This window comes from Tachypleus tridentatus, chromosome 6 (assembly GCF_004210375.1).
Source record: "Tachypleus tridentatus isolate NWPU-2018 chromosome 6, ASM421037v1, whole genome shotgun sequence".
NCBI classification, from domain to species: Eukaryota; Metazoa; Arthropoda; class Merostomata; order Xiphosura; family Limulidae; genus Tachypleus; species Tachypleus tridentatus.
The window spans coordinates 30169378-30184542 of NC_134830.1; the positions used below are offsets into that span (position 1 = coordinate 30169378).

Consider the following 15165-nt stretch of genomic DNA (forward strand, 5'->3'; position numbering starts at 1 on the left):
CAAGTCGCACGCCTTAACACGCTTGGCCATGTCGGGCCAGAAGGGACGATTCAAATGATCTATTAAAACGCTTCGTTTTCAACAAGCTTAGTTTAGACGACGAATCGTCAGTTCAGTATATAGTTTTTTTTTCGTTAGTCGTATTAATCATTAATTAATATCAATAATTCTTATTTAATAAGCAACACCTTTACTAACATTAAGTGTATCGGTCATTCCGCAACGTTTCGTCATTGTTATTTTAATTTTTGTAGTTTGAAAACATTTAAAAATACAGCGAAATTTTATTTTAGACGGAAGAGTGCAATACATTAGGGCTCGACATGGCCAGGTGGTTAGGGCGCTCGACTCGTAATCTGAGGGTCGCGAGTTCGAATCCTCTTCGCACCAAACATGCTCGCTTTTTCAGCCGTGGGGGCGTTATAATGTGACTGACTATTCGTTGGTAAAAGAGTTGCCCATGAGTTGGCGGTGGGTGGTGATGACTAGCTGCCTTCCCTCTAGTCTTACACTACAAAATTAGGGACGGCTAGTGCAGACAGCCATCGTGTAGCTTTGCGCAAAATCAAAAAGTAAATAATATACAAACCGAGTGATTAACTGGATAATATCCTTGAAAGAGTGTATCAACTTTCCATTTAAAGTAGATTTCAGTATGCTGAACACGAGGACTGAAATGTCTGTCCACTTTTGACGCCGTTTTGTTTCGTTTTTTTTTTTTCATTTTGTTTTTGTTTTTATGCAGTCCCGAGACGATTTTCCGAATTCTATGAAAATATGATGAAACATCATCTAATATATCAATATAGTACCCGAAACGTCGTCTAGTGTTTAATATAGAACCCGAAACGTCGTCTAATGATTTCACATAGTAACCAAAACCAGGAAAAGCCTGAAAAAAAAAATGAAATCTCTTTATTTAAAGGTGCTCTTTATTACTTGTGAGTACTAATAAACAACTGTGTCTGCTTTATTATTTTAGGTTTTCCACCATCAAACAAGCATTTGTTAATGGTAAGATGCCTTATATTGACGATGACTTGCTGTGGTGTCCTGATGCTGATGGCAAAATGGTGGATCTTTCCTGTCTTGTGAGTATTAATTATCACAGTATAGCAAGAAAGGGCATTCTGCAGAAGTGTCAGTTTGTTTACTAAAAAAATTATTTAAAAGTGGTCTTTCTCTAATTTAAAATGTATTTGGCTAATTAAAGTGGATATGAGTCCAGTGGTAGAACACTTGAGTAATGTAAATGTTTACTGATAGATGGCAAGTGTTGTTTTATGCACTTAAAAAAGAAAAAATTTCGGACATAATTGTTGAAGTGAACCTAGCGAAAAATGGCCGAAATGATTTGTAATTATAAAGTGTTGTTGGAATTATGAAGATATCACTAGCACATGCTATAAGTGCTGAATATGATTATTTTGCATATGCTCAAGAGGCGACACTTAAAACTATGGGCGCGTAAAATAAATAAAAGTATTTGTGTATGAGATACGTAACATACTTTTAGAAATAATGTGGTTTTATTTTCTTAGATAATAGAGTATCTATTACAAAACTTGGAAATAGCGAGGTTCTTCATAACAATAAAATTCTTCTATTTTAAAAAGAATAATAATTTATGATTACTATTATTATTATTCTATTTCTGGACTAATAAAATAAATATCCTAATGAAGAAAATTAACTCTAAAAATTATCCACGTTATCAGATTATTTGTTAAATAATTCTTTAGAAACCGATATGTAAGAATGTTACTCTAAACTGAAATTGAAACCAAGATATCATGTAACTAAAATTATGTTTAATTGTAATCAGAATGAAATTATAAACATTATTTTAACCTAATTCATACGGGCTTGCGTGTTTTGGGTTCGAATTCGCGTCCCACCAAATATACTCACCCTTTCAGCCTTGGAGGCATTATAGTGTGGGGGTCAATCCCACAATTCGTTGAAAAAGAGTAGTCCAAGAGTTGGCAGTAGGTGGTGATGACTAGCTGCCTTCCCTCTAGTCTTACACTCCTGAATTAGGAACGCTAACGCAGATAGCTATTGGTTAGCTTCGCTCGAAATTCACTACAAGCCAAACCTGACACACACACGTTTGTGAGTGTGTGTGCAAAAGAAAAAAAAATAGTATCATGTTCTGAATTTAGTGCAGTTCTTTTTTGAAAAATAAATCATTCAGTTAAAAATATTTCATTTTCTGTTTGTTTGCTTTGTTTGTTTTTTTGAATTTCGCACAAAGCTACTCGAGGGCTATCTGTGCTAGCCGTCCCTAATTTAGCAGTGTAAAACTAGAGGGAAGGCAGCTAGTCATCACCACCCACCGCCAACTCTTGGGCTACTCTTTTACCAACGAATAGTGGGATTGATCGTAACATTATAACGCCCCCACGGCTGAAAGGGCGAACATGCTTGGCGCAACAGGGATGCGAACTCGCGACACTTAGATTACGAGTCGAACGCCTTAACACGCTTGGCCATGCCGGGCCTTCTAAGACTGAATATATATATATATATATTTCTACCCATGTAATTATTGTATTTAGTAAATACATTGGTACTAATATTTATATTGCCTATAGCATGCTCTTCTAGATCATGCATTTTGCTGTAATTTTTATAACTGACATCCTTTACTTTGGTCTTTAGGACAGCGGACCTAATATCATTGTCCAACAACAGCCCGATGTTCTCCAGGAACTGTCACATACAGACTTACACGGCTTAGTTCCCGAACTTGAAGAGGAAGAAATTATGCGACAGTTTTCAGCTTCGGATTTTGAGCTTGATGGTATCTTTGCAGATATCGAGACAAAAGTAGAAAACAGTGGTATCCTTACTCAACTGTTAACGTCCCAACCTCACCTGGAAGAGATTCAGAGTTCCATCCGTAAAAGAAAGAAAAGAAGAAGTGTGGAAGACTGTGATGCGAGCTGCAGTCGAGTTACGCATGCGTCGGAAGAAAACCTGACAGCAACATCCTGCTTTAACCCTTCTGTGACTTCCGTTGAAGAGTTTGGACTCACTCATTCATCAACAGATGTCTCTAACATCTCACTTTCGTCTTCTGTAGCGGCCGTGAATAGTAACTCTGCTTCCACTTTAACCTCAGCACTTCAAACTTCAGGGCTTCTTACCTCACCTGGAAACTTTTATTCCCTCATAACAGAATCAACTGAATCACCAGGGTCATCTAATGGAGCGTCGTCACAGATAGCCCCTTCTTTGCTGACGACTGCCCTTCAGGCTTCGGGTTTGCTAAACACCAATCTCCCAAATCACACAGTCTCCACTGGTACTTTGGCTTGTCCAGTTGCTTGTAAAGTAAGAGGTAACATAACCCCTTCCACAAGGTCAGTTTCCCAGGTCACCAACTTTCTTCTTCACCCTACAGAAACTAACCCAGCCCCTGATACAACGACGACATGTGGGGTTAATCGTCTTCCTTCTCCCGCCGAAGTAACCAACGTCGATGGTAAGTGACCAGTTGTACCCAAATCTTTCAAAAGTTATTATAGTTCTGGTTTTAATGTTTGAAAATCGGTATTAGTTAAATATTGTCTATGACATTTCGAATTTTACGTATTTATTGTATTTTGAAATATAAAGTTACGATGTTGAGTCCTTCAAGTATTTTCCTTATTTCTTGCATAAAAAGTATTGCTTGTAAACATGAGGTTACATTACTTTTCTGTGTTTACTTTTAAGGTTTTCTTACAATTCTGATAGATAAGTGTCTTGACATTTGCTTGCAAAGAAAATGCTACTTGTATATAATACATTTTAAATTATTTGGAATATCCCCTACTGTGGAATTCGCGATAATATAACACGTGCACCGTGTTTGCTGCTGATATAATTTCGCAAGTCATTGCACGTTTTTTTCAATCTGTACTACACTGTTTGTAACTTTCAGTACCTGATGAGATAAAGAAATGTGAAAAAACACGAGTATTTTTTTTAACTTTTTATGTTGGATGCTCAGTTTTTATAAAACAATAACAGCTTTGAAGAGTGAAACCTGCCTGTCGAATTGCTCTGAATTTTTATCACTGATGACAATGTGAACACACAAAATCAATGTTTCTTTCCAATTTTTCACATCGAAAAACAAAAAGCTACCTTAATAGTTTGTTAATTGTACACTAGATGGTACTAATCATTAAGAAACTCCCGTTATATATAATATTCATACTTTCTACTAGGTCAATTAAAATATTTTCAATTTGCATACAAATGAAACAATCAAATAATTATAATTAATATCGCCGGTGGCAATTCTTATTAACTATTTCATCATACAATCAAGAAATGTTAAAAGCAGAATAGGTTTATATAACTATATACATATATATATATATGTAATCGTGAAATGGATTTATATTAATATTGTAATTTAGATGTTAGCTATAAAAAGCTGCAGGTCATAATGATGACGTTCAAATTAGGCCTATAAAGCTCTGAATATTTGACGCGAAATCTAGTAAATTTAAGAGTAGATTACAAATTCAAGATAGCAATAGAGTTTGTTTCAAGAAAGTAAAGTTGTTTTTAGTTGATAAGGGAAGTCAGTCAATTTTTCTTCTTTTTTTAATAAAGGGAAGTTATATATATATCTATAAGTATATTCCTTATGCTTATATAGTGCAATTAGTGTTATTTGTAAATTTGGCCAGTTTGAAGGAAATAATGAAATTTATTATCGCCCAAGTGATCTGGATTTTGCATTATAGATGAAGGATAACTGAAGAGATTGTTTCAAGATAATAAAGTCGTTTCCAAGTCGGTATGGAAAATCAGTTAAATGTTTTTTTTGTTTTTGTTTATTTGCTTTTTCAGATGTTAAGTAATATATATCAGTAAATCTATTCTTTACATTAGTGTAGTGCAGTTAGCGCCATCTGTAAACTTGATCTACAACTGTGACAGTGTAGCCAATTTGTAGAAACATTAAGGAAGAAATAAACTAATATCTTGCCATTTACAAGAACAACTTTACAACAATAGTGTCAGAAGTGGAATTTTTTCAGTGAAAATAAATAGGAACTTTGAATATACTTGAGTTGAGCTTGAACTACGATTATAACGACAATAAACTGAAGGACGACCTGGAAGATTTGTTTGTTTGTTTTGAATTTCGCGCAAAGTTACGCAAAGGCTATCTGCTATAGCCGTCCTCAATTTAGCAGTGTAAGACTACAGGGAAGGCAGCTAGTCATCATCACCCACCGCCAACTCTTGGGCTACTCTTTTACAATCGAACAGTGGGATTGACCGTTATAACGCCGACACGACTGAAAGGGCGAACATGTTTGGTGCGACGGAGATTCGAACCCGCGACCCTCAGATTACGAGTCGAACGCCTCAATCCACCTGGCCAAGAGAAAGATAGAATAATACGACATCAAGAGATAAGAGACGGGAATTTAAGAGAAGAGTTAGACAAAAGGGAAGTGGTATCTGAGGAAAATTAAAAATAAGTATGTTTGTAGACAAAATCAATGAAACTATTAAATATATATATAGAGAGAGATATTACAACAATAAAATACAAAAAGCATGATAAGCTACGTGTAATTAATTACAAATTGTTAGAAGTCCAGCAAAGCTGTAATGACAGAATCGATGAAATACAGAAAGACTTAAATGAGGTAGAAAATAACAGCAGTTATAGAATAAAACTAGTGCAGTAACTTTTGTAACTGAAGTACCTTCCTGGACTACTCCAGGTATAGTACTACCAAATACAGCACTAACTGGCCAGTTTAATATCAGTCAATAAAGAAATCAATGAAATGTGATAAAAAGTCATACCAGGATCAGTTCAAAATCATTTCTAGTGGAATAGTGGTCAACATGCCATCCATCATAATGAAAGGAATAGTCTTGATACCATTATGTGCCCTTTGAATAGTCTTGATAACATTAAGTACCCTTCGAATAGTCTTGATAACATTAAGTACCCTTTGAATAGTCTTGATATCATTAAGTGCCCTTTGAATAGTCTTGATAACACTTGAATAGTCTTGATAACATTAAGTACCCTTCGAATAGTCTTGATAACATTAAGTACCCTTTGAATAGTCTTGATATCATTAAGTGCCCTTTGAATAGTCTTGATAACATTAAGTACCCTTTGAATAGTCTTGATAACATTAAGTACCCTTTGAATAGTCTTGATATCATTAAGTGCCCTTTGAATGGTCTTAATAATAAATATTAAGTACTCTTTGAATAGTCTTGATAACATTAAGTGCCCTTTGAATAGTCTTGATATCATTAAGTGCCCTTTGAATAGTCTTGATAACATTAAGTACCCTTTGAATAGTCTTGATAACATTAAGTACCCTTTGAATAGTCTTGATAACATTAAGTGCCCTTTGAATAGTCTTGATAACACTAAGTGCCCATTGAATAGTCTTGATAACATTAAGTGCCCTTTGAATAGTCTTGATAGCATTAAATGCCCTTTGAATAGTCTTGATAACATTAAGTACCCTTTGAATAGTCTTAATAATAAATATTAAGTACCCTTTGAATAGTCTTGATAACATTAAGTGCCCTTTGAATAGTCTTAATAATAAATATTAAGTACCCTTTGAATAGTCTTGATAACGTTAAGTGCCCTTTGAATAGTCTTGATAACATTAAGTGCCCTTTGAATAGTCTTGATAACATTAAGTGCCCTTTGAGCTGATAGTCGTAACAACTATCAAACATTCATAGCCGCCTTATCTACCAGGTTTAGTGTCAAACCAGAAAGAAGTGTCCAGACAAAATTCTAAAATATAGTATGGAGAAAAAAAGAAACCATAGTTGAACTTGCAGAAGATTTGGAAAAGCTTTCTTAATTATCTTGCCCACGTGCTTCTCGTGAAGTAGTGGATTCGTTACCACGCAACCAATGACGTAACAGTTGAGGATATGAGAATATGGCTGAAGCAATGTAGATTTACATCTTTAAAGGAAGTTCTGTTCTTAACCATCCAACTAGAATCCAATGAAATTGCAGATAAACTACTAAGGCTCCACTTAGATATTATTGGAACACTAACCCCCTCTATCGTTAACTTAGAGGAATTTAAAATATTAGTTGGGTAACTAGTTTTGTTGTTTGTTTGTTTAGAATTAAGCACAAAGCTACTCAATGGGCTATCTGTGCTCTGCCCACCACGGGTATCGAAACCCGGTTTTTAGTGTGTAAGTCCGCAGACATACCACTGTGCCACTGGGGGACAGGCTAACTAGTAAAACATAATAGAGAAAATAGATCACAGGACAGTATATATATATATATATATATATGTGTATAAAATATAGCTTCACATGACGGTATTAAGGTCGTTTATTTACAGTAATTAAAGCTTCACATGACGGTATTAAGGTCGTTTATTTAAAGTTACGCGTTTCATGCTTCACTGATCACACTGCATTATAAAATGGCGGGAAAATATAGAACGTAACTATATTCAATTGCTGATTAGAACGTCATCAGAGTCACGTGATTTGTAAAGTTTTCATAAAATTATTCATACCACTATTTTAGAGGAATTTCATTTAATTCAAGCTTATATTTATGGATAAAATGTTTCTCCATAGTTTTTCTGGTTTGCTCACAGTCTTTTCCAAACTTATAGAATGGTATTACACTGAATTTCGGGTGTTTTTCCTTCGCACATTGATCTAAATGTTTACTCAGTCCGATTTGTCGCAATTCTGGGTGATTTATCTGTTGTCTGTGGATAGTCATTCTGTTCTTTAATTGGTCCACGGTCTGCCCAATATAATCCAATCCACAACCTGCACATTTTATACAATATATTATTTTTTTTATGTACAGTCAATCTCTGTGTTGATATGAAAAGTTTTTCCTGAACTTCTGAATTTTAAGTCTTTGCTTTCCTGAATGAGTTCATATGTTTTGCCACGTGGATGACCGTATCGTTTCGCCACGTGTTCCTTGGTTGACTGCTTAAACTTCGAATTTGTAAGACTTCGTTTCAAATTGGGATCTTGTCTCTGGCTTTTCACCCAAGTTGCGTTAGCCAGATTTTGTAGACTTTCATTTTTTGATCCGTGGAGTATTTCCTTTGATGCTTGGATTATCTGGTAATGATCTGGATTATTTGGATTGTGTGTTTGTACAATGTAATTTTTTTTGTCATCATTAATATCGTCATGTGAAGCTTCTAATTTCTGTATCAAGTGTGCAATTAGTTCATTTTTACTTTTTGTACTATATGTATAACTGTGTACTATAAAGTTAGTTTGAAAAACATTAAGGAAGAAATAAACTACCTTAAGAACCCGTCAGAAAGAATAATGTTACAACAGCTCTTATTTTTTAAAATAAATCTGGTAACAGGTTATATGTAATACAAGAAACGATTAACTCCTTGCTTGACGTAACATCCGAACCTTAAAAAAATGTTTCGTTTTTTATAAATGTAACCTCGTGCACTGAAGATTAACGTACGTCATTATGACGTTGGTTTTTAAGACGACTTTGTAAGTTTTAATATAAATGTGTAATTAATATTTCATGCGTCAGTTCACGTTTATTTGTATATTGGATTGATCAGATCGGTGTATTCTGCTTACCCCTGGGGCCCGGCATGGCTAAGCGTGTTAAGGCGTTCGACTCGTAATCCGAGGGTCGCGGGTTCGCACCAAACATGTTCGCCCTTTCAGCCGTAGGGGCGTTATTATATATTATATTAATCCCACTGTTCGTTGGTAAAAGAGTAGCCCAAGAGTTGGCTGTGGATGGTGATGACTAGCTGCCTTCCCTCTAGTCTTACACTGCTAAATTCAAAACAAATCTGCTTACCCACGTTTCAACATGTGTACAATTTTAATTCTTATTGTTATAAAAGTCCCATAGATGGCAGCAACGTGCTCGTACTCGGAACACAGAGATTTGCCTCCCCTCTCGTTGTGGTTCACCAGGAATATAGTAGACCTATAACGTTAAAAAGAAAACAAATGTTGGGTTCATTTAAATTCCTGAAGTGACACCCCCTAGTGAATCCTTGTGCTTTATAACGAACAAACAAATACTTTTGTATTTTTTTCTTTTCAAAATGTGTAGAATTAAGAAGTTAAATATTTAGTAGTACATTAATTTATGTATACGTGTAAATATTCAACATTACTCTAGATAATTACTAATTTAACTGGATAAGTTTTAAGCATTAATTTAGTCGTCAGCCGTAACTCTGCATAAATTGCATCACAGATACAACTTTACCTATATTAAAATTACACGATACTAGTTTATTTTGCCTATATTACATCATAGCGTTTGAAATTTCGCACAAAGCTATACGAAAGTTAGCCGTCTCTAATTTAGCAGTGAAATATAATACCTGACAAACGGCGGCTAATCAATACCACCCACACTTGGACTACTCTTTTAACCACGAATAGGGGGATTGGTCGTCACATAATGAATGCCACTACTGCTGAAAGACCATTTTTGGCAGGGCAGAGATTCGAACGTGCGACCCTCACTCAGGTTGGGAATTGAGTGCCACGTGGCCATACCGAACTGTTGAAGGTTACCGGCTGCTTCGTTTTGTATAATATGCTAAGATACCATAAAATGTAATCGTCAATAAGTAATAATTACAAACTTTTGCGCCATGTAATCAAATAAGAATAATCCACAAATACGCATCATCTCATTGCATCACTGTTTAACAACTATTAGTTGATAACCATAACCTTTACCGGATATATTACACAATTATCTTGTGCCTAAGTGGCGCTATAATCAGTGAAGATCGTGTTCTCTGATGATAAAATTGTATTAGTTCCTCTGGATACTAATTTCCTGTTAAAATTGGGAAAAATAATTATAAATAATTTGACAAAAACTGATTACAAATAATTCACCCTAAGAATAATTATGAGTAATTTGAGCTAAAATAAATTATGAGCTTGTGTTATTAAAGTCGGAAGAGTGAATTACTGTATTTTGTTTTAATATTATATGACAGAATGTACGCAACTTAGTTTTCCGTAATTTCGGTATTGAATTATACGAAAACAAAGATTCGATATATATTATGTTTCGCTTAAAAATTATAGCAGGTCATATTTAAAATAACAAAATTGTATAGACTCTTTCTGAACTGGAAATGTACACAGGTTTCGTTTAATTGGTTACAAACCAAACTGCGTGGGAAGAATGAGGTATTGGAGCGATAGTTCTAATTGCAAAACATTAGCTTCGATGTAACTCTACGGATTTAATTGATATAGAATTACGTAAGAAACCGTATGCCCTAATTGCAGGGAAAGTTGAAATCAACACGTATCAGTAACATGTTATTTCACTTTATTCCAACTAAAAAACGAGTCAAACAGACTATTTAGATGAAAACGTATCTTTGGGAAACTCTTCTGGTTATTCTAAACGTACTGAACAAATAGAATTATTGTTTTTATTGTGTTTCTGCAGATACCAAGTCAGATCTTTTATATATTTTGATAAATAATAAGATTTATATCTGTAAATGAAGTGGCGAACCCGTTGGCCTATGGCCGACAGTAACAGGGCCACTGTAATCAAAATTTAACGCACGAATTACTGTATTGTACCTTTTCAAATTTAATTCTTTTAACCAAGTTAGGAACAGTAAATAGTAGGCCTACTTATGTACGTGTTCTAATGCAAATATGCCAACTTTGGGGTTCCCTTTTGAGGAATATTCATAAACGTATTTTCGTGAAATACACTGGTTCTCTTAAAAGTTTTACTTTTTTGCAAACCTCGAGACTAAGACGATTCGTTTGGCACCATTTAGAAGCTGGCGACTTCAGCAGTTTAGGAGAAGGTGGAAATCCCCATGTTCCCCAACGGGTAGATTAAAATATTTACCTTTGTGCAAACAAAGACGATTCGTTTGGTACTATCCAGAAGTCGGTGCGACCAGCGGTGTCGAAGTTACGTGACATATATTTACACTGAATCTTATTATATTGATAAGCAATTGAAGAATATGTAAATATTTGTTTACGTAAATGGGAATCGCCCTTAATATGAATAGTTAAGTGTATCAAGTTTTAGTGGTAAAATAAACTTATTATTCTTTATCTTAGTTTAATCCAAACATGGCTGTAGAAGATGCGAAAACACAAATTTTGCAAATATGTTGGACCGCAACACTATTATATGTGGGGTTTTAAAAATGATTTTTTTCTTTCTCTATATACGTTGTCCTAGTGCTTAGTGTGTGTGTGTGTACTATACTCGTAATCAGTGGGTCGTCAGGCTTGAAGCCCATTACCGAACGTATTTGCCATTTCTGTCCTGAGGGTGTTATATTGAAATATCCCATTATTCGATTAATGTAGTTCAAAAGTTGACTAGCTACCTTCCTTCTGATCTATCACTTCTATATTAGGGATGGCTAGCGCGGACTGCCTTCGAGTGACTACTGCGCAAAATGCAACAAACAAACGCTATAGATATGCGTGAAGAGACCAAAAAGTCCATTATGAACTGAACAGTTTGCAGCGTCAGAAAAGAAAACAAGCAAAGAGAGGCCAGTTTTGCTGATACCTAAACCAATCATATTTATTTACTCAGCTTTAAAGTAATTATCGCTCATGGGTGAGTAATAAACTTCAAAACGATCCATAGTTGGAACTTCAGTGAAACGAGTTGACATTGTTAAAGGTCGGCAGCAATAACATGGTGCTGTGAGATAGGTAACAAGTTTACCACAAAAAAACATCTTCTGTCTCAGTTATGAAACTTTTAAATGAATCGCTAATAAACAATTATGACACATAATAAACTGAGGCGTGCGACTCGTAATCCGAGGGTCGCGGGTTCGCATCCCCCGTCGCACCAAACATGCTCGACCTTTTAGTCGTGTGGGCGTTATAATGTGACTGTCAATCCCACTATTCGTTGGTAAAAGAGTAGCCCAAGAGTTGGCGGTGGGTGGTGATGACTAGCTGCCTTCTCTCTAGGCTTACACTGCTAAATTAGGGACGGCTAGCGCAGATAGTCCTCGAGTAGCTATGCGCGAAATTAAAAACAAACAAACACATAATAAACTATTTTCTTTGGATTATACACCCCCTCTAAGTTGATCAGTGGTACGCTAGAGGGCTTTTAATGCTAAATTTCGGCGTTTTACTCTTATGCAACTCGTGACTTAACAATAAACTAGATTAAATCCTGCTATACAATAAACTGTTTAAAACTCTAAACATAAATCATTCGTCGTTTTGAGTTATTGTAAATAATACAAATAAAATGTAGACGAAGCGCTTATTTTAATTATTTGTCATTAGCCTCATAAATCTACTCCGTACATGACATGCAATACTGGGGTTTGTACGTCCTTAATAAATAAAATTTCCTTTGGCCTTCACTCCTGGTGAAGGAAAGTCATAGCTAAAGAAGTAGATGAACGAGCCATAGAATGTACTTTCTTAAGCTTTGCTGATATAACCAAATCACTGGGGGTTACATGTTTCAAAAAGTTGTGCCACCTGGTGACCATATGTGTGGCCTACAGCTCACGTTAGTGGCTTCATCTTTCCCCATAAGAGGTCCAGACAGAAGTAGCCTGTTTCTGACGGCACGCCCCTACTGTTTGGCTGAACCGTCTGGACCATTGTACCCTCTACTGACCTTGTCGATTATCAGTAAATGCTGTAGTATGAAGCTGATGAGTTGGTCAACCGTATCACAGATGTGGAAACAAAAATTATACGAAATTGGTTGATAGGGTTTTCATCACAATTTTATTCGCATCCTGTGTTATATTATCTTGTTCTGCGTCTCCAGGAAACCTAACTCTAAAATGTTTATACAAATAAACATGTCACTATTGTTGCTACCTTTTATTTAACGTACAGGTTAATGTATTAGACCAAATGTTATCTTTGTGGTCACAGTGCTTTCTTTATTTTAACGATTATATCTACTAATAAATAACTCTGAACTGGAAAACAAATTATGACATTTAGGGATAAGTTCTCGTCTACTCTGCATTTACTTGAATAAGATTGGTGGTCGTGTATTCTAAAGACGACTGGTGTGGGTATTAAAATTTAAATGAGAATAAAGTATAAAATAACGTTTCGACCTTCTTAGGTCATCTTCAGGTTAACATCATGAGTGATAAGCTACAAAGGAAACTTGACATTCTATTTCGGTTTAGTTTTGGTTTTGTTTCGAATTTCGCGCAAAGCTACACGAGGGTTATCTGCGCTAGCCGTTCCTAATTTTGGAGTGTAAGACTAGAGGGAAGGTAGATAGTCATCGCCACCCACCGCCAATTCTTGGGCTACTCTTTTACCAACGAATAGTAGGATTGACCGTCACATTATATCGCCCCCACGGCTGAAAGGTCGAGCATGTTTGGTGTGACTGGGATTTGAACCCGCAATCCTCAGATTACGAGTCGAATGTCTTAACCATCTGACCATGTGGGGCCCGTTTTGTTTCATGTGCGCTAAAAGACTTCGCGTTTTTTGTAGTTTGTATTGGACAGTTTTTTTTTTAATTACGTGTTGTTTTTATCTTCGAGGGAATGCCTAAGGTGCTCACACAATAATAGCTTGCTGAAAACTGTTAGTAACTGTTAGAATTACAGTGACTTTTTCTTAAACAAATTTTGCTGAACTATTTTGAACCAACATTTTTTTGTGGGTCCACGACTTTTTTATTTATTAGATGGTTTCCAATAATAAGTGAGTCACACAAAATATACAAGTAAAAATACGACCAATGTTGCAATTAATCCCACTCAATATTGGTGGAGCCCCCTATGTTTTTTTTATGGAAAAGTGGAGATTTCACCCAATGTTTTGACAGTTCTTAAAACTGAGTAATGTTACAGGTAGGCACATAACATTTTTTATTAAGTTGTAATATTTGAAACTGGTAACGAACGGTATGGTAATATTTGAACTTCACTGGTAGCGAACGGTGTAGTTTGGTTTGGTTTGAATTTTAAGGATTTTTGTTAAGTCTGAGAGGTTATAAAAATCGGATGCTATGTAGAGAACAGGGGAATAGAACAGCACAGAGAAGCTTTTGTGTAGCTTTGTGATTAACTAGGAACAAATAAAACCATTGGTAAAATATTATTGTACATGAAAAACATGCAACGGTTGTTATATGGCAAGCGGGTCTTGTATTTAATGTGATTAGGCCCTCAATGGGTTAGAAGAAAGGGTTTTACAACGCTAAAATCCAAGGCTCAATTCCTTGTGGTGGACAGAATGCTAATAGACCATCGTGTAACTGTGTTTTGTAAACAACAACAATTAATGTGAATAGTTTATTTGCGCTTAATTAGGTTATCTGAACAGTTTTTTTTCTTCTAAATACCACGTGATATATAATAAATAATTAAGAATAACAACTGGTCACATATCAGAACGTTTTCAGTACCAATATTTCCAGAGAAAAAGACACAAAGAATCCTACATTTTCCAACAGAACACCGGGTAGCGGAAACCTGAAACGTAATTTTTCTGTGCAAAATTCTACGAGTGATTGATACTTGGTCTTTGGAGCAGTTTAACCATGCGCAATATTCTGTTAGTCAGTCTAAGTGGACATTTATCAGTATTGATGATCTTACTTGTCCACAATACTGATCTGGATTATGTTGAGTAACAAGTGGCTATTTCCTGTTACTTATCTGTACACTAAAGCATCCTTTCAAAATAATTACATAAGTGTATGTGCGTTAGGTTTTGTGTTTGGATGTCGTTTACATATATATGCTTGTACATAGATCCATAAAACTTAGGGTAAACATCTATTTCTATCAACAGCTGTTTACCTGTGAATGTGGACTTTATGAATCACTGATGCCTTAATAGCTACCATCTAGGGAAAGAAAACTTGTTCTTAAGCTGGTATATAAACCCGATTTTTGGAGTTGTAAACCCTCAAATGTACTGATGAGCCGCGAGATTACAAGGTAGAATAGGACCAGAGTTTTTTATTACACGCAGTTCAGCTTAAGATGTTTACAAGCCAAGACAAAAAATTGCTCTAAAAACTCAGACTTTAATCACAATTCAGGTATAAAATTTTTCGGTAAGTTTCAAACTTATTACTTCAAAAAGTAAAGCTGTAGTCAGAACTTAAAATTCATCATTCCTAGT

At 35.3% G+C, this 15165-nt stretch overlaps 1 protein-coding gene across 1 annotated transcript in view; it reads left to right on the forward strand.

The window, feature by feature from the left end:
- The window catches only part of LOC143252170 (uncharacterized), a 239289-nt gene that overhangs the window by 135752 nt on the left and 88372 nt on the right, over positions 1-15165 (forward strand). The window contains exons 2-3 of the mRNA XM_076503885.1: positions 983-1091; positions 2665-3490. Of these exons, the coding sequence (XP_076360000.1) occupies positions 1020-1091; positions 2665-3490 (898 nt within the window). The 5' untranslated portion in view covers positions 983-1019. The remainder of the gene's footprint in view (positions 1-982; positions 1092-2664; positions 3491-15165) is intronic.